Here is a 24,260-nt window from a genome sequence, read left to right on the forward strand (position 1 = left end):
GGATTTTTTTCTTGCTTTTCTGTGTCAGGACCAGTTCTCAGCTATGTAAATGGGAGAGGAAAGTAGCCATAGTACTGCAAGAAACAAATAGGATGGAAGGTGGAGCATAACAACATATTTGTGTACTGACACAATGGGTCTATTACTGGCTGCTGATACCTACTTGTGTAAGGCGCCGGTTTGTTGCTGACCCTCCTGAACAGCACACCAGAACGTGCTGTCCCCATCGGGCTTCACAGCCTCCAGCTTACCTAATTCTCACCGTACTGGCCTGAACTCCGGCAGGATTAATGGTCACATCCAGCCCCATTCCTCCCTCCCTCCCTCCTGTTTGTGAGGAATGATGTGGAAAAACAAGAGAAAAAAATGAGAAAGCAAGCTGCTTTTTTAAGAGAACCTGATCATGGCGCAAGCTGGGACTAAGTTCTTCTTTTTAACTATTTCTAAGCTGTGACTGGGCTGAAATAGGCAAGTGAATACCATGAAATTCTTGTTAATGTCAAGGTTACATGTCTGACAGTCATTTTCAAAGTATAGGGACACAGTTTAGTGGTAGACTTGGCAGTGTTACGTTAATGGTTGGGCTAGATCTTAAAAGTCTTTTCCAACCTAAATGATTCTATGATTCTGTAACAGATGAAAATAATCTGTCTTTGAGCCACAAGGCAAAGGTCTTCAGTGCCCTCCTGAGAGAACCTGGGATGTGCTCATACCAGACTGCTCACCAGGGTGAGCCTTGTTCAAGTGTGGACTGAAGAAAAAGGTGGTAGGGAGGCTAGTGCCAGTGCTGTGAGATCTTTTCTTTAAGTGAGTAGTAAACTATGCACACTTCAGGATTTAGTGCATACACAAACTTCAGTATGAGGTGGCCTGAAGCTGTCCCTCTACCCAACTTTGTAACCCTCTTTCTCACTCAGATTTGCAGAGGGAGAATGGCTGTTCATATCCCTTTCTCCACTCATCCTCTCCAAAATCTTCTGCATATCCCCCCTGGAGATCTTTCCTTGCCCATCCCCTCCAAACACCAGCAAATGTCACTGCCGTTTATCTTGGATTTGCTAGCAGCTCTCCCCTCCTGCCCCACATCCCTGCCTGCCCCAGCACCTCCTGGCATCCTGGAGGGCAACACTGAGAAAAGGTCTAGGCCATCCTTCTGCCTCTGGATCAGAACAGGACAAGGGATAGAGGGGATAATGCTATTACCCCACATACTGTCCACTGTCCATACAAGTCCATACAAAGCAGTGACTTACAGCAGCCACATCTCAAGTGGCTAGTGCTTTATCCTGCAGGGAGAGCTCTGGATGCCTTGGAAGCATGGGCTGCTCTCCAGGGCAGTGTATAGGCTGTTGTTGCAGAAATACGTGGCACAAGGGAGTGTTTTCAGAGGTTCCTCAAAATGTCACTGTCCCTTCCTTGCTGTTCCTCTGTGACATATCTGATATAAAATATTATTTGTGAAACTTCCTTTTAATTGCTGTTTAATGGCTCCTAATATATTTCAAATAGGCATCTGCAAGTTCATTTTGACATTTATTAGAAGCCATTAGCTACCAATTTAATGGTGATTTTATGACAAATGTCTGACATCATTAAAAATGTGATGGTTGATAAATTATAATGTGATGTGCTTTTGAGCATCAAGGAATTAGACTGTTTCCAAATGTGACTGGTTTTGATGCTCTAAATTTAATTTTAGTTCTAGCTGATTTATGTTTGTGGGCTCTGACAGCGAAGAGTATCAGGATTTGGGGAATTAGTGGGGAAGCAGGTTCTGATGAGGGCAAATGGGCAAACACGGTCAGTCAAACCAGCATTGGTCTTGGTGGTTTGATTTGGGTGAAGGAAGATGGCATTTAGAATAACTTGCTTTTTTTAGAGACAGTGTTTGATCTCTCCTACCAGTGTTCCAGTAAGTACTTTCTCTTGCATTAGTCTGATTATTTGTTTACCACTTTTATTATTGTCTCACAGAGTATCATTCATCCTGGACTGTCTTCCCCTTGTGCCAAAGAAATGACAAGCTTTGCTCCTGCCCAGGCAATTTACAGTACAGGCAGGCCTGGGGCTGAGCAAGCAGGGAGACAGAATTAGCATCATAAACAACAAAGAGTGGTCTTTAAGAAAGCTTTTCATAGACATCATGGCAGAAGAGATTTTTAGAGATCATATAATCATACACTGGTTTGGGATTGAAGGTACCTTAAAGATCATTCTGTTCCAACCCCCTTGCCATGGGCAAGGACACCTTCGACTAGAACAGGTTTGCTCAAAGCTCCGTTGAGCCTGGCCTTGAACACTGCCAGGGGTGGGGCAGTCGCAGCTTCTCTTGCCAGTGTCTCACCACATTCATAGTGAAGATAATTGGCAAATGTTTATAGGAGTCTCCTTGCACAAGAGGGTAAATGGTAATGGAGAGAGCTTTGCAAACTAAAAAATGGGTGATAGAGGTTGCCAAGGTATCCCTAAGCTACAGGGTTGAGGCAGATCATGTATGTGATACCAGAGGAAATCTCTGTCTCAAGTTGCATGGAAATTCCACATTCACATTAACATGTGCACAAAGCAATGGAGCAAAACTGTAAGTATATCTCAGATTTCAAAGTGTGTACAAGACCTACAGATGTGGGAAAAGATGCTTTCTCACAGAAGGCCCCTGGCTTTAAGGAGAACAAATTGCTAAGGTCACTGTGTATGCCTAGGTCGAAAACAAGGCTCCTTGGAGACAAAGGTACAAGTCAAAGGATGTGGTATCAGGAATGCAAGGTCACCTGGACCTCCAGAGGCAATAAAGAATCTGGATGCAGTGGAGGAAAGGATGCCTTTGCAATTTGTGGCATCTGGCATGAAAGAGCTGAAGGAGGAGGACACAGCCCTGCAGCCAGTTCAGGCAAGAGGGCCCATCAGGACTTTCCCCGTGTTGTGGACGCAACCTCCAAGCCTGGGCTGTGAGCCTTTCTCGGCTACCTTACAGCAAAGTACACAATGTACTTGCATTTTAATGGCTCTTACACAGACCTGGAGTCAAAACCAGTGTCTTCAGTGAAACTGTGCATCTCTTGAACTCTAATACTGAAGCATGTTGCTTTCAGAAAGCAAGATTTTTATTAAACAAGATGCCCTCTTCTGTAGGTTGCAAGCATAAACTGGAAGAGCTCCATGAAAACTTTGGAAACCTGTTTTGCCTTTTTTTTCATGGTTCAAAAGCTCTGCTAAACAAAGATTTTTCCAGATCCTACCAGGAGGTGTTCCCTAAACCACTCGAGTCCATTTTGCCCCGTGAACTTTTTCCTCTTGTGTTTTTCAAGGTTTTTCTTTTTCCTTAGGTAAATGTCATTTTACCATTGCACAGTTAAGGGTGGGAGTACTTGAGGCAGGCCATGCTGGCTTGAAAAAACTTTGCATTTCTACTACTGTGATGCATCTGAGGGTCTTCAGGTTTGGTGAAGCTGAACTTTGCTCGTCTTGAATAAGGGCTTACTTCTGTCGGAACCATTGTATACATTATGAAGGTGGGACTGCACAGCACATTCATCATGACACACATATGTCCAGATACTGTGCACAAACTGCCTGTATATACACAAGAGGTCTAAGAGCACCTTTGGGAGCAGTCACTTACAAATGCAGAAACCTGCCTTGCATTTGGGCTGACCTGGGGAGTTCAAGGTAGCTGGTACACATTAAACTTGCACTTTTGAACATCCTGCCAAAGTTCCCCCAACCCAGTAGATAAACCCCCAAGTGTTAAATGGCTCATTCCGGTACACAGAGAAAACAGAAGCAGACCCACGCTGAGCCTGACTTCTCTGACACTGAGCCCTGGTACCCTGTGGCTGGCTGAAGCCCAGCCCCATGCTGCCAGCTTGCTGGCCTGCCTCCTGCTTCCCCAGGCATAGAGCACCTCACGGCCCTCCAAAGGCTCCTGCGTCTCTTCCTTGCCTTGTATGGAGCTCCTCTGCACAATGAAAATTGTTTTGGTTGTGCTTCTCTGGCCTTTCTCTCCCTCTCTCCCTCTGACTTTACAGAGAGAGAGAGGGAGAGGGGTGCTGGCCAAAGCTGAACACACCATTCCAGCAGAGGAAATACCATTATACTGGCATCATGAATGAGAAGGATCTTAGTGCTGCATTTAAAGAAAAGCAGGAGCTTGTGTACATCTGGGTTCTGTTCTCAGTTGTGGTCCGGGTTTTCTCTGAGTTTGCCCTACTTACTCAGAGTCTCTATGCCTCAGCCTCTTTTCCTGTGAAAACAGGGCTGTAATATTTTCCCCTGCATCTTAAAAGTATTGGGGTTGTGAAAGACTTGGATACTTGAGTGCAGATGTAATTAAAAATGCAAGATAGGGCGGATTAATTATACCCCAGGCCTCTGGTAACAGAAGCCAAATGTCTTGTTCTGTGGTTTTATAAGGAAGAAATATGTGTTTGGACCACACTGTGTCATCAGGCTCTGCTCCCCAGTGCTGATGTGTGGGGTAAACAGGGCTGGAGGCTGGGACAGCTGTGGTGGGAAGAGAAGAGATGGGAGCTCCCCCCAGACCTGCCTTGGGGTTGCTGGTGTGATACAACCCCAGTTTACTAAAGCACAAGGGCCCAGCTGTGCAAGCTGTGGAATATATCTAGAGTTGCTGAGTGAGCAGGGTGCTGACTCCAGCCTGGCTTCATAACCACCTCGGCATCAAACAGCCCTGTTTTGGTGTATGGGGCAGGTTTGGGGAGGTTTGGTGTATATAACCATGCTTGGCCGTCATGCTTTCTCCATATATGTATGTGTGTGCATAACAGCAACATGCATGCTCTCCTTGGCAAATGTGCCTGGTGCTAAAAGATGAACCCAACCCCAGATTCTTCATGCTGGTGTTAACCTCTGTCTTGCTGGCAACCAATGCAGCTCCAGCCCTGTTTGTTTCTTGGTTTTAAGTGAAGGAAAAAAACCCCAACCCTGTTTGGTTTGTTCCTGTAATAGGAACAGCTGATCTGGATTGGCTTTTATCCAAGTCTTCGTGTGATTATACAGCCCCAGCCCCATGGTACGTACCCAAAGCCATTAAGAAAAGATGAGACATTTTAAAATACAGTTGGGCTTTAAAAAGCACTGCTTAAATAGTAAAAAATACTGAACTTCTGCCAGAGACTTTGCTATTTGGGTGAAAATTGAAATCCCTCTGCAAGATTTGTTACATTATTGAGCACCTACAAGTACCCCCAGTTAAATAATTAAAACACCCCCGAGTTTTACTGGTCCTCTGCTAGTGAGTTGTCAAGTGAAAATAAAACAAAATATGCCAGTGTATCAGCAGGGAAGCAGAGATCCTGCAGGAAGGGAAAAGCCTGCAAGAAGATTGATGGCCGTGGTGCATCTCTCCCTTGTAGAAACATGACAGCGTAGAGAAAACAGAGGATAGGGGAGCTCACTTGTGGTGTGCCTAAGAATTGGCCAAGTAGAAAGCCCTTATTTTCTCTGGATAATTTTTTCCTAAGTGAGCAAATGCCTGCTATAGAAATGTCAAACATTTTCCAAGCAAGGTTCCAGGTAGGGAGTGTTGACTTGCATATCTGAAAAATCACTTAAACTGCAAACTTCATGAGCAGATGCCTGTTTTTTGAAGCTGTTTGACATTATTGAAGATGCAGGTGGCACATTGGCACTACTGATTCAGCTCTGGGCAGCGATGGGCATTGCCTGGGAGACCCAGTATCTCATCACTCTTCCCAAAACTCTGGTCACGCTCAATGATGAAAGCCAGACTAAGATGAACTATAAATCTCAAAATACATATTTTTAGTAAAAATTACGTGTGAAGTCCAATTTAAAATATTGTAATAATATTGATGTTACTGGTGTGTATGTCATTTTTCATGTGTAACAGGAAACACACACCAGATCTTTCATGTCAGCTTAGGCCAAACCTAGTAGACTGTGAAACTCTAGAGAAGAAAGGGATTTTAAAATTGCAGTTTTGCCTCCAACCTCCTGTTTTCTTGCTGCTTCAAGATTTCCCCAGGTGCCTTCTCATTTTCATCAGCTCCCAGCAGCCAGAACCTTGTGATCTGATATGTTTTTATAGCATATTGAGTTCAAATGACCAGTAGTCAATGACCAAAACATGCCTGGTCAAGGCTGCCTTTCAGGGTCTTGTCTTTATGCCCTGCCTGACCCTGCAATATGCCCAGCAACTCAGCTTCCCCTTCACTGGCCCTCTGCTGCATGTGGCTCTTAGAATCATAAAATGGCTTGGGTTGGAAGGAACCTTTGAAGCCCATCCAGATCCAACTCCATGTCATGGGCAAGGACACCTTCCACTAGACCAGGCTGCTCAAAGCCCCATCCAACCTGGCTTTGAACATTGCCAGGAATGGTCACAGCTTCTATGGGCAACCCGTGCCAGTGTCTCACTACTCCCATTGTAAAAAAAATTTCATCCTTATGTCCAGTCTAAGCCTACTCTGTTTCCTCTTAAAACAATTGCCCCTTATCATAGAATCAACCAGGTTCAAAAAGACCTTTAAGACCACCAATTCCAACCGTTACCCCTCTTCTCTGATAGCAGCAGCTTTTTTTTAGCTGCCTCTCCATAATAATGAGGAAGGGATTGTGTCAGAACACATGGTCCAGCATTGATTTTCTTCCTGTGGGCCCCTGGAGCACCTACCAACAAGGCTGCACTTCTGCCCCTCCTGACCAGCACTGCTCTAGACTGGTGGTTTGAAAGCTGATGTTACTCCTTACACTTAAAACACCTCATAGTGTCTCTAAAACAGGTCGTGTGGAGGGATGTTTGGTTTCTTTGGCTTTTGGTTTTCTGTTGGCTTTTTTTAAGCGTGAGTGCTTTCTGTCCCCAGCACAAATGTTTGCAGGGCAGCAGTGGCTGTGGTGGGACCATGCCTGTTTCTGACTGATCCTGGATGAGATACCTGCTTGCCCTCTGCTGCCTGCACAGGACACTGCTGCTTGGCCCTCCAGTGAAGATGGCCCAAATGGGAGAAATGAGTGTGTATGTTCTGGGCCAGCTTCATGCCAGGTAGCTAAAGGACTGTGACTGAGGTATTTTCCTTTGTGTCAGGCCTTAGGGCCATTGGAGCTGGAAGGGACTGCTAGAGGAAGAATGCCAGAAGCAAGCTCTGGAAAGCACAGTAAGGTCCCATAGGTTTAATATGAACCCTCTCAAACTGTGTGAATTTGGCAGGTGGAGTTTCCAAGTTCATCTGGCCGAGACCCCAAGGAATCAAAGAGAAAGAAATCTCCTTTTCACTTGGTTCCAGGTGGAGCAAGATAACTTGTTCTGGCAGCTTTTCAGTGTTGCAGAAATGTGTAATGATGTACACCAAAGTGTGTGCCCCTACCCTCTGAGGCAGTGTTCAGCATCTGCGACAAACTTGCACAGCATAAGCCATGCCCAAAACAAGAGGATGCTTTTCAAAAGAAGCTGGCAAGTTCTCACCATTGCCTTCAGGAGTTGCAGTTCAGCCAGCTCATTTAATAAGGGGCTCCAGTGTATGTCCTGCTTCCAAAAAACCAGATTCCCCTTTACTATTCAGAAGGCAACAATCAACCTAAGTGGGGAGGAAAGTTTGCAAATATGACTTTTTCCTTCAAACAGGGAGTTATGCTGCTTTCTTGCTCAGCTGGCACTGTTTGACATGTACCTGTGAGTATTTAACATGGTAATTAAATGCCTTGTGCCACACAGGTCCTGCCCCCTTTTAGCATTTACTTGAAAATTCCCCCAGCAGCTGGTGCTGGAACAGCACTGCTGCCCGGTGATGTCTTGTGCTGTGACCAAACCACAGGGCAATGTGCACCGAGATGTGGCTGCTGCGAGGTCCCCTTGGCTTCCCTAAGAAATGTCCAGTGCAGCAGAAAATGAGAGCTGAAGTAGAAGCGTCAAGTCTTTGCTTTTCTTTGGGGAAAACCCAGGAAAAAAAAAATTCCTCAGTAAAATCGTGTATTCATACAAGTTCATGTATGGGATGTTTTGCAGTGCTGAGAATCACCTATGCTTTCATACATGATAAAATATTACAGTGATTTAGTACAAGAGAAACCTTTCAGTTACATTTAACGAGCTTCCATTATATCAGTTTATTAGAAGAGAGACAGTCCTCATTAAAATAATTTCCAGAATTAAACTGGAACTGTTACTAGACATATTTGGGGATATAAGAGTCTCATGTATGGAAAAGGCATGTATTTGTCTGAATGTGAAAATACAAAGATCCTTTAAAATGTGAGGAAGGTGACAGACAGCAATAGTTCAGGGTTCCAAAGTGAAAGTTTAGCTCTGGTCAATGTTTATTTTCAGATTCTGCATAATTTCTGTAAGCAGTCTTGTCTTCCCATTAAGAAATATGTTAGATAAGGCTTAGAAGCAACTAGATAAAAGAACAACTGAGTTTGTAGTAGCTGCTAACTCAATTCTGCAGTCTGGAAATAAGGGATGGAAGGGTTTTGTCCCAGGGAAGCAGAGTGACAGATTTGTGCTTGCTTTCAGATCACCTCAGGCTTCTCTTAGAATGATTTATGTTTCACTTTACTCTGTATTTATTAAACACTTCTGTGTGATGCATTATAAAAGCTTGAAATACAGCAGCAAAATCCATTTTCCTCATGTACTGCCCATCACCAGCACCATGAAAGCCTTGACAGAGCCCATCAGGGCAGCACAGGTAAGTGTCAGACACACGTTTCTTTCCTGAGTCACACAAGAAGGGAAAACTTATTGAAATGTTTGTGTGTTTGTGTTGGACTGGACAGCCTGACAACTCTGCTTAATGACATAAGTGGAGTTTAACGTAATTTAAAGCTACTCCGATCGCTAATCTCGTCATAAAGAAAGTTGTGGGCTTTTTCTGCTTCCTCAGCTCCCACCGACTTCATTGTCCATTGATGTCAACAGGAATGAGTGCCCTGGGTGTGCAGTGGTGAGCCTGACATTTTAATGAGCCACAGTACAGGATCTGAGCAGCACTGAATACCCCAGCCTCTATAGAGTACACAGATTTAGGGGAGTGGGAGAAAAAGACAGACAGAGAGGGGGGAATAAATCTTTTCTGTGTCCTTTACACTGACTGGAGTGGAGAGAGCCATGAGCAGGTGACAGGATTGCATCCAAGTCTTGAGTTTTTCCTTTAAAATGCTTGTAAAAGCCTGACTTAATATGAATTTCATTTCCAGGAAGAAGGTAGTGTGGGATGAAAACACCTCACCACTGCCGGCATGCTGCCAGTGAGGCAGGTGATAGCTGGCTGCAGCTGACTATCTCTTTTTATGTCCTCTTGGCCATCCTCAATAAAACCCACACAAAGCAGGATGTTGCACCTCCTTCATTGTCCAAGCAGGGGAAGCTCCAGGTTATGATGAGCAATGACCTTCACCAGCATGAGAAAAGAGTCTTGTCACCTACTTTTGTACTCAACTTGCTTCTGATGGGAATTTTAAGCAAGGCAATGAATGTGAGTTTTTCTTTTCTGCAGAACAGCAAGTCTCACAGCAAAATACCTGAAGGTAAAGGAGCTACCTCATCTGCTTCTCATGTGCTGAATTGCTCCAGCAGCACATGGCCTTGTTTTCTTTCCACATCCAAAGCAGTTTTGTATATGCCAAGGAGAATTCTGCCCCTTGCTCTGGGAAACTCTACCACTTTCTCTTACTTTGTACCTGTGTCCTTGCATAAAACACATATTTTCCTGCCTGTAAATTCACCCCATTTCATCTAATCTTATACCAAATGAGCCACCCTTGGTGTTTATAGCTTTCAAATACTTGCAGAGGGTGATCATATCCTCCTCCTCCTTTAGTCATCATTTGGAAAAGTTGTTTACATAGAATTCTTTCAGGCTTTCCTCATCCAGCCATTCCCTCCCACCTCTCATGTGGTGGTGCTCTTTGAAAGCCCTCCAGCCTGTCTGCACCACCCCTGGTCTGAGGTGTACAGTAACGATTGCAGCAGCCCCAGTGCAGCTCTGGCAAAGCCCTGCTGCAACACCAGTACATCCTTACTCTGCAGTGCTATACCTCAGTGGGCAGCAACAAATCACATAGGCTTGTCCTGTCCCATATTGCAGCAATGGCTGCTAACTGACACACCTGCCTTCCAGGTTTTTCTGTCCTATTCACTAGCAGTGTTCCCAATTATTTCCCCTAAATGTCTTAACTTCAGTTTTCCCAGGCGCAGTCTGATTTGGTTATTTCCTGCTCATATTTCTAACCTCTCCTGCTCACTCCATGTTACTGCTACATCCTCCCTCATTTGCTTTTGACTGCTTGGGCCAAATTACAGAGAAAGTAGAGATGAGCCAGGATGTGTATCCAGGTTCTCTGCCAGCCATTTTGCAATACCCAGGTCATTGGATCCCACCTCTTGCAAGTCACAGCAACAAACTGTGAGTTAGCAAATGGCTTTTCTGTTTCCAGCCTACCTGATCACACAGGCAAGATTGGTAGCAGTTGCCAGCTGACCCACGCAGTCACAGCGTGGTCTCCACCTCCTACAGCAACCTGCGAGGTCCTCAGAGTAGATAATCAGGTATTATTTCCCAGCAGTTATTTGAGGTTAGACACAAAAATGAACGTGTCCTGATTTTCAAGTGCTCATATTTTCCATTGGTGATTTTGGCCATCATGCTACCCGAAGAATGGAGCTCTGCATGCCATTTGACTGACAGCAGAAAGGTTCGTCACCTCTGAATTTCACCTTTGAAATTGCTCTTGTGTAGGTGAATGAATTTCAGCAATTTTGGAATTGTTTATACGTGTGTGTGCATTTGTGCACATGTGTGTTCTGGTTCTGGAGGCAGAAGAGCAGGCAGAGGGACATTAGTACTCTCTAAGAGCAGAGGGACTGCAAGGGCAATGACAAGGGTCACTGGAAGTCTGTGGCCTTACTTAGGAGTGGGATAGCCTGTGCTTTAGCCAACAAGCTGTGCATATTTTCCCTCTTCAGAAATAGCCTGAATTACCTTACACCTACATAAGCTGCTTTCCAGCAGGTGATCTGCTTTCCTGAATCCAACAATTTAATCAATCCAAGCTTTATATCTGTTTTAGTTATTTGTGTAAAGTTACTCCTGTTTCACGAACACTTTCAGCAGCTGTTTGTGGCCTTTCATCATTGCACCTCTCACTTCTTCGGGGCTTTTTCCCACTTGATGACTGAGGCATCATATCTGCTGATGCAAAGTGAGCGTTCCTAACTTCACTGCCTTCAGTTTTTGAGAAATGACCCTTTAGCAGGAAGCAGTTTACATTTCACTGACTGCAAATGATTTGGCAAACTGATATTTACTAAGTCAGACTCAACTTGTGGAACATTCCTGGTACCCAGCTGCCCAATAAGTGGGCAGGCAGAGCCAGCTCCATGGAGCAGCTGATGTGGTATGGCTCCCAGAGTCTTAATACCCAGCACTGAAGCACCTGGTAGATGACACAGGAGCCACTGGCCCAGGCTCCCCCTGCATGAGCTGCCCCAGCAGGCTGACACAGGATGGTCAGGAAGATGACCTGAAAGGTAAAGGCTCTGCAGCCCCTCAGGCCAGGCATCAACCCCAAATCTCTCCCTAGTTCCATTTCCAGTCTTACGCAGTAAATACAAGCTAGTGCTCCCACCACCAGCCTAACAGCAGCCAGCTCTGGTGTGCCTTGTGCACAGGTTATTGGTGGGGACCCATGTGCCTTGAGAGTCTCTCAGGGAATGGATGAGAAACGTGAGGAGTCCTGCTGCAATGGCAGGGGATAAAGGCAGATCTCCAGTGCAAAGCCCTGGGTTACTGGAAAACTTCAGGACCTCTAGACTGCAACAGTGGGAATTCTCTCTCCTCACATCATAGTGGAGCCATACATCCTGGACTCCTTTACAGTCAGTGGTGAGAGGGAAAAGCCCTTTGGATACAACTCACCTAACTTAATATACTGACCTCCTTCTGCATGAAATGACTCCAATCCTAGAATCCAACAGCTAAACCATGTAGAGCTCTGTTGACTATAGATCTGAGTGGTGGTAATTGCTTCCCCAAAACCTCTTCTTAGGCCCTATGTGGAGACATGAGGCAGATTCAGGTGCAAGATGCTCTGCAAGTCTGAAGGCTGAAAATGTGAAAAAGGAAGAGAGGGCAGGCAGGGCATCACACTGATCACAGTGACAAAGCTGTTTACATGCACTCCCTTAGCTTACCTATTGTGGGCCATCTCCATATTGTAGGCAGGAACAGCAGAGGAACTACTGGGGCTTCACCTTTAGTAAATACTACAAAAAATGATGGAAAGAGACCCTGAATGATGTAGCTGTCCTATCCCTCAAGTTGTCTGTGCCTACCCAGCACCAGAATTGGGGGGAAACAGCCCAGAGACACCCTGGTTGGTGTGCTAGGAGCCAGTGCAGCTCCCCTGATGTCAGCGTGGTGCTGTGCCCAAGCTAACAAACCCAGGGCTATTAGCTTAGGTGCAATGCCAGGCAAATGTGTCAGTACTGCCATCAGACCCACTGCTACGCCTGTGTGACACCAGGCTGCACTTCACTGTTACCAGCAATCTGTGCATGGGCAGTCCTGAGCTGCTGCCTGATTTGGAGCATACAGGGCTCATAACCCTCTAGTAGCTTCAGGCCAAATGCTCAAGGCCCACCTTCCTCCCCCTTCTATATATGCATTAATAAAACCCATGAAAAAGTCATAGGAAGTGAGAGAGAATAAAGTCCAAGCCTGGGTTTGGTCATCCATTTGGATCTATGCCTTGGAAATGAGCAAACTGCCGACAACCAGCTGGCACAAGTAGTTTACCCTCACTTTATTAGTTCCCAGATCCAGGAAAAATGTCCTTCACTTCTCTCTTGATGTTAGAGACTGGCTGTCTCCTCCTAGGCATTAAAATGTGTCTTACAGTTTGAAGTTGTTGTGATCTCAAAATGCTTTCAAGAGGCATGATGTATGTAGGTGACAACGCACATTGTCACTACTGCAACAGGGCAAATGCTGCCGGTTAGTCCATTTAGTCCTTCCTAACAGTGTTCCTGTTGCAAGGTAAAAACCACTTGAGTATTCAGCACAGAAAGTGCTTAAAAATAATAGTTTTGTGTGTGTGCAGAGTGGGGGAAAACCACAGTCTGCAAACTGCCACACTGTGCTCTGGCTGAATATGTCAGCAGCAGAATAAAAGCCCCTCTCCAACTCTTCCGTCCCCAAGCACCCAAATAAGGGTGTATGTATTCAGCACAAGCACTGCTCTAAACCCAAGCCCCAAACGCTAGCAGGTGCTTCTTCCTCTCTTTTCATCATCTGAGCGTAGCCAATGTGTCCTGCCAGTTTCAAAGGCAAGCGAACACAATGGTGACAGGGGGGTGAAGCAGCTGGGTGGATGGCTGGGAGGGGGCACAGAGGGGGCCCTGCTTGGCAAGGTGAGCGGTGCCCGCCGCGCTGGCGGGCAGCCCTGCCAGCTCTCTTTGTGTGTCTCTGGGAGGAAAAGGGGGAAGGAAGAGGCAACAGCAAGCGAGCAAATTCAAAGTGAAGCGGCTGGGGCCAGCGAGGCATGGCTGATCTGTGCCAGCTGTGAGCTACTGCTCCCTAGTCAATGTGTCGATTATTTTGCTGGAGGAGGGAAGAGCGAGCCACTAGATGTGTGTGTAATTGTGGCCGACGGGGCTGGAAGATGGTTGTGTGGATCAGACTCACCCAAACCCACTGACACGAAGCCACCACAAATTCCCTAGTGCCTGGCATTTGGGGTGTGCTCCATGCACAGTCACAGCCTGGCAATCCCAAAAGGCTGAGGCGAGAGGGAAAGAGCGGTCATGCTCCCAGAGCAGGGAATGCCACAAACCCAAGCCTGTGTCTGCCAGGGAGTCATTCCCTGAGCTGCCACAGGGAACGGGACGCCAGCACCAGCCTGCTTAGATCAGCTACCAGATAACCAGCTGGCAGGGAAAATGTTCAGTCCCAGAACTGCCCCTGCTGAAGCGCTAGCCAGCATGGGGGGCAGTCTTCTGCCCTCTCCTCTGTCCCATGGGCCACGGTCCCTTAGGGGCCTTTCCTGTTCTCACTGCCAGAGGATGGTTTTGCCTTCTTAATGCGCTTCTGGATGGAGTGTGGCTCATGTCAGCCACAGCTACCGTCCCCAGTCTGGGATCAGACACCTGCATGGGGAGAAGCTTGGGTCAGGGCAGCTCTTAACACTCCCGTTGGGATGTCAGGGGGAAACGTGGCTGGTAAAGGCATCTGATGAAGGGCTTGTACAGCACATTAATGGCCTTTCACAGTGGAACACAGTGGACCCATGGTAGCCAGTGGCCTGGCCGTGGGACTCCTCTGTAACCCCACCAGCCTGTGTGTATGAGACAGGCACTGAAGCCCAGCACCAGCAGCGATGAGCAAGCAGGAAAAAAAAGATCCTTTGGGAACGTGGCAGCAGCCAGCAACCCCGGTATAATTCTGTGGGCGCTCCCTCAAGTGCCCGATTTCTCCCATGTTGATGCGAGGCTGCCCACGGAGCCCTTCGCCTGCTTTGCATCGCTGCCACAGGCAGAGTTTAACGTCCCCGATCACAACAAACTCATACGAAGCCGCGAAATGAAACGCTACAGGTTTCGCTGGGACAAGCGGTAACTAGATCTGCCCGCCCTGCCGCCAACGGAGCCGCCAGCAGCGGGGCGGGCGGGCCCCTGCATCTGCCCCGCCCGGGTCTCCAGGCCGCTCCAGGCCGCGGCCGCTCGGCGGGCAGCGGGAGCCACACGGGCAGCGCAGGCGGCGGCGACACCTGCCGGCGGCGGAACTCCTCCGCCGTGGCGCGGTTGGCGGAGGAGGAGCGGTAGCGGCTCGCACCCGGCCGCCGGGTGAGGTGAGGAGAGGCGAGGCGAGGAGAGGCGTCTGCGCCCAGGCCTGCCGCCCAGCTCCGGCCGGGCCCGGGACACACACCTTGGCCGAGGCGTGTGAGAAGCGGCGTGAGGGCAGCGGGGCAGCGGCGCTCTCCTGCTGCATGTCCTGCAGGCGCTGTCTCCTGTGGTCACAGCGCTTGCCCAGCAATTAATCATAGAACCAGCTATGTTGGAAAAGATCTTTAAGATCATCGAGTCCAACCGTTAACCTAACACTGCCAAGACCACACTAAACCATGTCACTAAGGGCCTCATCTACATGTTTTGTGAGCTCTTCCAGGGACAGTGATTCTAACACTTCCCTGGGAAAGCCTGTTTTGCTTACAAGCCTTGCAGTGAAGATTTTTTTCCTAATACCCAATCTAAACCTCCACTGGCACAGCTTGAGTCTGTTTCCTCTTGTCCTATCACTTGTTACTTGGGAGAAGAGACTGACCCCCACCTCACTACAACCTCCTTTCAGGTAGTTGTAGAGATTGGTAAGGTTCCTCTGAGTCTTCTCCAGAGTAAACAACCACAGTTCCCTCAGCCATTCTGCATAAAACTGTGGGGAGGTGCAGGCTGGCCGCACTGGGAACACTGACCTCCTGCAGTGAGCAGCACTCAGTCCAACCCAGGGACCAGCAGCTCTCATGTCCCCTGCCTCACCTCTGTACCCAAGGGGCTTTAAAGGGCACCTGGTGAAGTCCCCCAAGGCAATGAAACAACCTGCAGCCAGCACAGAGGAAGGACATGAGCCTTTACAGGGACAATGTTCTCAAGACAAGCAAGAGGCACAAGGCAGCCCAGTATGAGCAGGCTGTCCGTTCCAGGCAGCAGAGGTGATAACAGGGCAGGAACCCGCCTTACCTACATTACCCATGAGGAACAGAAAGCACAGCATTCATCAGCCGTGTTCTGTGCCGTGCACTCGCCAGTCATTTGCCCTCACATGGTCCTATGTCTGTGGCCCACGTGACATGGTGTGAACCTTGAACAAGGACAAGCTCCTGTTAAATTCAAATAATGCTGGCAGCCTTCAGCCACTTCTTAATATAAGAAGAAAAGACGTGTGAGGTGTGTTGGATAAGATGGTATCTAATTTGTCAAACCAATACGAACTCCTCATAAACCTCACTTTATAGAGTCTTTGCAGATATTTTAAGGACAAACTTTAGATCTTCTTCTGTGTTATTCTCTCTGTTCAAACTGGTGCCAAAACCAGTGGTGGTTCCAGAGGATCTCATCTTCACAGGTCGTTCCTCAAGGGCTCCAACTTGTCCCTCTGTTGCTCAAACTCTGGGCTCCCAAAGTTCATTCTTGTTGCTGCTCTGCGTAATTTTGGCTGGTCCTTTTGTCCTTCACTTTACTTCCAGCCTTGAGTGCTGCGTCTGCCTCCGCAAATTTTGTCTGCCAGTCTTTGCTCATCCAGCAGTCATGTTTGGCAGAACACATGGCTCTGTTTAAATCAAAAGGCACTGTAGAAATTAAGCCTGTTTTGCTGGAAATTTTGATACTAAAGTAAACCAGAGGCCTCTGAATAAAGTCAAAACCTCAGACTTTTCTGGCAGTTTTTCCCTTGTGAAGTATGCCACGTTCCTTAGTATTTATCCCACTGATGTGGTGTGGTATGGTGCAGCACGGTTCTGCTTCTGGTCTGCAGCCAAATTTTGGAAGTATTTTCTGAAATAGAGAATCGTCTTTCCCAAGTCACTAATAAACCACTTGGAAAGAATTTGGAATGGGTGGGGAATACCTTCCCACCACTCAGTAGGGCACCAGCAATCATATTCCTGAAATATAAATGTTAGAATTGTTTAATAAAACCCCACACAGCTAAATTGTAAGACTTCAGTGAAGTGAAGGTAGCAGTCAGAGTTGGAAAAGGAAAAAAGCATTAGAACTAGCTGAGACTTTACTTGGAAACTACTTGCGTAAATGAGTTAAGTTCAAAAAAAAGCTATAGAAGTGAAGTAGATGATTGCCTGGGTCCCTATAAGTAAACCAAGCCAAATCAATTACTTTTCTGTCTATAAGTCATGAGCAATTTATGAAGCATAGAGTGAATGAACAGAAGCACTTATAATAAAGTGTTACCACTTCAACAACATTATTATATACAGCATCCAATTTCTGGAGCTGGGAGGCAGGCGCCTTTCTTTGCAGGCAGTCACCAAGAGTAGTGATCCTATCAAGGCTGCTATGTGTTTACTGGCTACATAAAGACAATTAATAGCCCCACAAAGAAACAGTTACCACTTCATACAGAGTATTTCTAAATTAAAGTGATTAAGTAGCAGAGTGCTGCTATCACAGCACAAGTGGCTCAGCAATTGCAACTGGAAAATGAATGTACAGCTGAAGTGCAAAATTGAAGCTGAACCACTATCAGCTAATATTGGAAACCGGACACTGCAAGTTACTTTCTCCTGCCTCCCCTTGCTTTTCCAGCAGGTGCATGTGCTCTAGGTCTTTTCTCTGGTTCAGTAACTTGGTGAGTAGTTCCATGGTCAGGTGCCTGCAGAGGAGGGAGCAGAAGTTTGGGGTGGTTAGGTAATGTTTGTAGCCGTGGTGTAAGCAGTTGGGAGAGATACCTCTTCAAGACCCCTTCCAGCTTGGTTAGATTGGTAAAGCACAAGCGTAGAGATGCATGACTGCAAGGGTGACAGTCCAAGGCCTGGACTGTGTGCAGGCAGATGTGTAACAGAACCGGGAACCTCAGTATGCATGTTCAGTAGCTCTTATCATGAATCTCTACGAGTGACTCTACTTTCTACTTGAAGACACAAAGGAAAGTTTTCTTCAAGTACCCTGGTTTCTTTACTGTGATGAGAGAGCAGAAAATAAAGCTGTTTCTTCTGCATAAATATTGTATCTTTTAGCAACAGCATGTAAAAAATTTGTCCAGAGTCTGGTCCTTGCTGGGTAATATATTCCTGTGCTAATCTGAGGGGCTAGACTGAGCAAGAGCGATCGACAAAGCTTTATACAAGTGGCACTGTGCTTTCTGCTTTGTCAGTGCATCAGGACTGCATGTGGACCTCAAGTCATGAGGCTACCCTTACAACTGCTGAAACAGGATGGGGCTGTCTTTGCCTCTAGGGCTGCACATCCTTAGAGAGAGCACAAGATTTGGCATGAAAGTGCTTGGAGATTCAGCTCCTGATGTTGATCTCGTATGCCTGCTGCGTTGGTGCTTGTGCACATTGTACCCATTCCCCAAGGAATAAAAGGCAGGAAGCACCCAAAGGCAAAGTAGCTGAGATGCAGGAAACATGGTGGTGTGCACACAGTGTATGGCACTCTCTTTTTCCTCTGAAATATGCTGCATGTCAGGAGAAGCACAAGCCAGAGATAAAAGATTTGCTTTGCTTTAGCTTTAGTTCATGCAGTTTTATGGGCTGGCTAGGGTTGCTTCTTCAGTGATTCTCCAGCTGTAGGAGTAGTCCTTGCATGACTGGCTCTCAGTCCACGCTTCTCTTGGCCATCACAGAGCACAAAGAACGTGGAGGAGGGCTGTCCTCCCCATGAGATAGGGCTGCCAGCTGCATGCCTGGTGAAATACTGACACTTGGCTCCATACTTCCCCCATCCCCCTGCAAGTCTCACAAAACCAAACTGGAAAATCCTACACAAAACATTACTGATACAGAGTAGGTCCTGGGGCTGCCAAACCCACAGTTTAAGACCACCTGTGAGTCACAGAGCAAGTGAGTTACCTTGTACCTTTGCTAAACCGAGACACACTGATTTTGGAGAGGTATCAGATTCCTTCACAGGTAGGGCAGGGGCTGGCCAGCATAACTCCTGGAATTGCCCTCCTGTCTGCTGCTGCTCCATCCTCTTCCTGAGATTTGGCATACTTACTGCTTGGGTATTTGAGCCATGCCTCTGTCCACGGAGAGGTTTTTACATTGTTCACCTCCAAGTTCAGAAGTCAGCACCCAGAAAAATACTGCTAGCAAGAAGCCAGCACAGCACACATGCTACGGTTTAACATGAAGGGAAAATATTATTCAACTATTTCAGCTGGGTTTTAAATATTATTATAGGACCAGGATAGTTGGATTAGATAGAGAAAAACTAACACTATGACAACAGTACCATAGTCACAGGTTTTAACAAAACTTAGCCAAAGAGCCAGCATGAGTGAGGAAACTGTACTGACCCTCCAGACTGTTCTTTGTGTAGTTTTAGCTACTAACTCACCAGGATAGCAGCAGGAAGAAGAGTTAATCACATTTAGTTGTTCTTCCAGGGGCTCATCTTCCTGCGTGGTTCAAATGATGGAAAAACCCCCACAGAATTAGCATTAACCTTACAGGGCACAGAAATACAAGACCAGAGGAGGAAGAACCAACCTGGTGTTTCAAGCACTGCACCCCAACCTTTTTTATCCCCTTCAAAGATCAGTTTGCACATCCAGTCTCAGGAGGAAGGTTAAAGGTGTTCATCTACCCATGCTGGCCCATGTGTCCCCAGAGACAGTTCTGACTGGCTGAGCACCATCCTTACTCTGTGCCCGAAAGGGCCAGACAACGCCTTTAACCCTGTGGGCTCTGCAGAACCTGGGCTGCACTGTGGCAGCCTGCTGCTTGCCCCCATCATAAAAAAAGCAGCTCAGGCTTACAGAGAAACTCAGAATCAGCTTTCACCAGTTGTGTGCATGTGGGTCAACAACTCCTGCTCAGCCAAAAACCTGTTTGCAATACTAGTGGGACATTGGTGGACAGAAAACAGCTCTCCCAAACTGTTAAAGTTTAGTATTGTTTTTTTTCTCCCCCTACCTACTTACCTTCCTTCCATTTTCTCTCCTCTTCTGGCTGAAGCATACAGGCTGCAGATTTTTTGGACATAATGTTTTATTTGCTGTTTTAGCACAGTAATGTATCCACCTTTCCAGCCCATTTCACCGCTAACAAATCCTTACATGTGCAGGAATGCTTGTGTAATCAAAGAGCAGTATTTTTAAGAGTTAGTATTGAATGGTTTAAAACCATAGCAGATAAAAATCACGGCTCAGGGCCTGGCAGCTGTGACACTGACAGAAAATGCAGAATGCTGTGTTCAAGGTACTGCCTTTTTCACATGCAGGGTACCTGTACCACATACTTTGCCTCTGAATTCACCCTACACATTAAGTGTGTTCTTGGGGGTCTATTTGAAGCAAGAAAACAGCACTAGACAACCCATGCAAACAAATAAACAACCCCCTACCCAGACAAAACCTGTTTCAGCTTTATTTTCCATACCAGGGCTGCAGAAAAAGTTCAAGAAGGTTTTAATGGCTCTTTCCAATTTCCAACCATAACTGGTATCCCCACAGCAGAGAGGGAAGGTAGCACAAAATTAAAGCATAACCCACAGCTCTGACTGGGGCCTTACATTGACTTGCTTTCTGTTGTCAGCTTCACATTTCAGGAAAGCATTTTGGTAAATAACAAGTATATTAAGGACAATAAAATACTCTATTTTCTGCAAAACCCTGAAGCTTCCCTAGGCACTGTTGTTTCAGTGAAGTACTGAAGGAGGAAGTTGGGTTCTATGTCCTGGTTCCTCAAATGGGACATGAGATACCAAATCGTGTAACAATTACAGGAACTCTGAGAGCTGACAGCTCTGGAGGATGTTTCACTGCCTGCAGGTCCCTGTGCTGGCGTGTCGTTTAGTTGAAAGTCTAAAGGCTTTAAGGAGTGTATGTTGCCCTTCAGCAGCACTTAGAGGACTGACGGTGTTTTCAAAATCAAAAGCAAATGACAGAGGAAAAACCAAGGTCAATCATGCTATGCAAATCAGCTCTCTGTTGGAGAGAGAAATCAAAACAGAGGAACCTGCTACCTCCATGGTACAGACTGAACATGAATAAACAAAACTTAATTCCTGCTTGATTTTATCACCAGAGAGGGGGAAGAGGAAAATATGTGGGTGCAAAAAAAACCTAGATGAATACAGCAGTGACTTTGGAAACCTCTCAGTGCTTGAAATAGAAACTTGTTGCTATAAAGCCCTGCATTTTCCAAGCAATGATGTATCCCATGCAGAAGACGTAGCTGAGGACCTCTGATGAACTATGAGACATATAAACACCCTTTTTTGCTGGAGGCTATATATGAAGCATCTTGGCTTTGAATACTGTTGCTACCCTTTTCTTGGGTTATTTCGTTTCAGTTCTTGATAGAAACCATTACAAAGGAGATACACCAGTGCTGAAAAGTGACCTGTAGTATCTATGGTCAGGTGAATAGCACTTAAGTATTTCTAGGCTTTGCATTTATTTACTTGAATGCTAGCTTATAACTTATCAACCCATCATCAAAACAAGATTAATTTTAACGACAGAGCAATATTTACTGCAGATCTTGGTGAAATCTACACCCCACATATTCGAAGATCTTAACTCATTGCCCTGGGCCTAGGAGAATGACTAGAGCAACAACTTTTTACGGAGGCAGGAGGAGCTCTGAACAGCTGCAGGGCAGAATTAAGCTTATACTGGCAGGAATGAAAATGTGAAATCCATTGGATGCCAGAGGGGAACCACATGAGTAGTTAACAGAAGTGCCAAATGCCTGAAACCATTTCAAAGAATAGCAAATTTTTACTTGATTCCATGTTCTAATTAGCTGAATGAAAACAATTTTGAGTCTGGTGCTTGCTGAAAGAATGGACACGATGCCATACTCATTTTCAGTTCAAGTTTACTCCCAATTGCACAAAGGTTGAAAAGATTTTTTCAGAGTTTGAAAACCAGCACAATAATTTTGGTTTCACGTATAAAACAGGGAAACCCAAAGGATGCAGGGGTTGAGTGACTGTTCCAACATTCAGCATTAAAGTGTTGCATGACCTGATTTTATCTCATACATTGATTACTTTCTACATTATCTGCTTCTCAAATTATAACTCTGTACAACACCTGCAGATAGCAAAGATTAAAATATTTTGATAAAATACCACCTTATGGAAGGTTCCAACGACTCAGTACAGGTTACAGTACAAAATAGTGACAAGTCAGAGCATTGCTAAGAGTTTATTCAGAAGCTTTTACTTTCGGTTCTTATATCACAAAAGACATGTTTAATGTTTACAACACGGATTAGAAACTGAGATGTTTTTATTTCTACTATTAGAAAAGTAACGTAGGAGACCATTCTAAGCCATCTTCAAAATGCAGACCAATCTTTTTTTTTTGGTATATAAACTGTACACAAAAAACAAGGCACTATACATTTTTGGATAATAAAGTATAAAGGTTGATTCACATAGTTTCTCAAGAAATCCATGCTATAAATACAAACGCTTTGTTCAGTTTAGCACCTGAAGCAGCACTGAGGACAATTCATTAGCTATTGCAAAGAGAATTTTCAGAATTCTTTCAGAATGCGTAGGAGATACATATTGGTGGTATAGCTAATTTAGTACAAGCAACTGCCATCCAGCTACTCTTCTGTAGTTTTGACATGAAAGTCTTGGAAGTGAATATATATTGCATTGTTAAATACATACTTGTTCTATGTGTTTATATAAATATAAATTCTTTGTAATCCACAAACTAACAAAATAACACTTTACAAAGAGAACTTCTTCAAAACCAAAAATGGCAAGTATTGTATATAGCCAAAGGATACCTGCAGCAGTAGCTCAAGAAACTACTGTTTAAGTGCATAGGAGAGTAGAGCTTAACCACATTACCTTTAACAGTCAAAATTGAATTCCATTTCCAAAGAGTTCTCTTGGCCTTTTATAATATTACACACCTCCAGATAGGTAGTCACTAATAACTTCAGGTTATTTCTATTTATTCTGTTAATGTGGGGTACAATTCTTCTAAAGGGCATAGAAGGTGAAAACAGACATCCCTTTAGTATTCACTCCAACAAACACAACTTAGAAAAGTCCTTTTGCCTTCTTCAGATTAACCTGCTTCCAAGACGGCAGTGCATTGTACTCTTCTCTTGTCATCTCTAATGCAACCTACGTTTAAAATGAGAGGATATACCATTAGTAAAACCACTTATAAGCAGCAAAACTGTCAAACAACTTCATAGCATGGTTAGATACACATGCACAGAGTAACAGTGCACCTATTCTCTCCTTACCTCAAAGTCCTCATCTGAAAGATAAATTTCAAGTTTCAGTGGGTCAACTCCCTCAGGTAGAGGCCTAGCTAAGAGATCTGCTAATGGATACACCGTTTTACACAGCTTGGCCAGCACATCCTCCACAAGGATTATCTGATTAGAAACATCTGCATCCTATAGGGAGAAAAGGAAAAAGAGAACAGGATCACAATGCCGAAACCATCTGCTCCCATTGCAGTCTGCAGATGGCACGGGATCAGCCTGCACTGCCTGGCCCAAGGAGCACAAAGCTATACTTCTAGTTCTGCACACAGCCCTTTCCTACAACAATTTCACAGCTAAAAGAAGGCCTGTGATTAGCAGGACACCCTGTACTCCTAGAATCTTGGTTTAAGGTTGAATTCTGTGTTTAGTCATGAAGCAAGAATTTTCCACTACAGATGGCTGCAGAAGACTTACAAAACAGGAAATGTCATTTGCCTTGAGATGCCCCTTGACTGAAGGCTTTTAAACAGTCTCATGTAATTCAGCTGTGATTATGCTTCCCAGGTGGGGCAGTCAATGCTGGAGCTCTTGCAGCCAGTTGATCCTTTGTGAGGCATTTTGCTCTCCTGCACTTTGAGCCTGAAGGGCAGACCAGAACTGCAGGTTGCTGTGTGCTTCACATGATTGAAACAGTTGTTCTGCTAAATTCTAGCACATCTTTTTCTAAGAGATGATTCAGATAACATTGTCTTCCCATTTCTAACAAAAAAGAATGAGAAGTTACATGAAAAAACAACCGGGAATGCCTCTGATACCCAGTCAATATTTAGCCACATCTTTATTTTATTTCCTGTGCAGACTCCTGAACTGTACTTTTTAAGCTCATCCTCTGGATTTTGGGGCTTGACAGCACAACCAACCGATGTTACTGACAACAAGGGACACAATTACTAGCAGTAGCAAACAGCCTGTGCAATGAAAAGATTTACCATTTCTGTGATCTCTGCGATGTCTTCCCTGTGTTCCCAACTTGGAAACATATTAGTGAAGGTCAGAGGCTCTAGGCCAGCATGAATTAGATAGGATTTGGGGGGCTTCTTTACATTTTTCCCTAAAACCAGTCAAAATAAAAAAAGAGAAATTACAAATAGTACTATATTTTGCAATGTCAAAGCTACCTTGTAAGCATGTTTAATTGATTCTTTTCTGAAAAGTGGAATTAATCTAAGGCAGGATGAATAAGTTTCACCATTATGCTGTTTTAAATGCAGTATGACACCTTTTAACATGGTTTTTGGTATTCTTAATTCTGCCTTTTATTGTATCTGATTTGACAAGATCAAACCATGTAT

At 45.3% G+C, this 24,260-nt stretch overlaps 1 protein-coding gene across 21 annotated transcripts in view; it reads right to left on the bottom strand.

Annotated features, from left to right (window-relative positions):
* Positions 1–21,856: 21,856 nt before the first annotated feature.
* SVIL (supervillin) overlaps positions 21,857–24,260 on the bottom strand; it is a 114,677-nt gene continuing 112,273 nt past the window's right edge. For all 21 annotated transcript variants that reach the window (XM_061468115.1, XM_061468112.1, XM_061468102.1 and 18 more), the window contains 3 exons: positions 23,898–24,019; positions 22,942–23,097; positions 21,857–22,816 (listed from right to left, as the gene is read on the bottom strand). In XM_061468115.1, coding sequence (XP_061324099.1) covers positions 22,730–22,816; positions 22,942–23,097; positions 23,898–24,019 — 365 coding nt within the window. In that variant the 3' untranslated portion in view covers positions 21,857–22,729. The remainder of the gene's footprint in view (positions 22,817–22,941; positions 23,098–23,897; positions 24,020–24,260) is intronic.

The sequence above is a fragment of the Pezoporus flaviventris genome, unplaced genomic scaffold (assembly GCF_033815535.1).
Source record: "Pezoporus flaviventris isolate CSIRO_AGI_PZ_B2104156 unplaced genomic scaffold, CSIRO_AGI_Pfla_v1 ptg000047l, whole genome shotgun sequence".
NCBI lineage: Eukaryota > Metazoa > Chordata > Aves > Psittaciformes > Psittacidae > Pezoporus > Pezoporus flaviventris.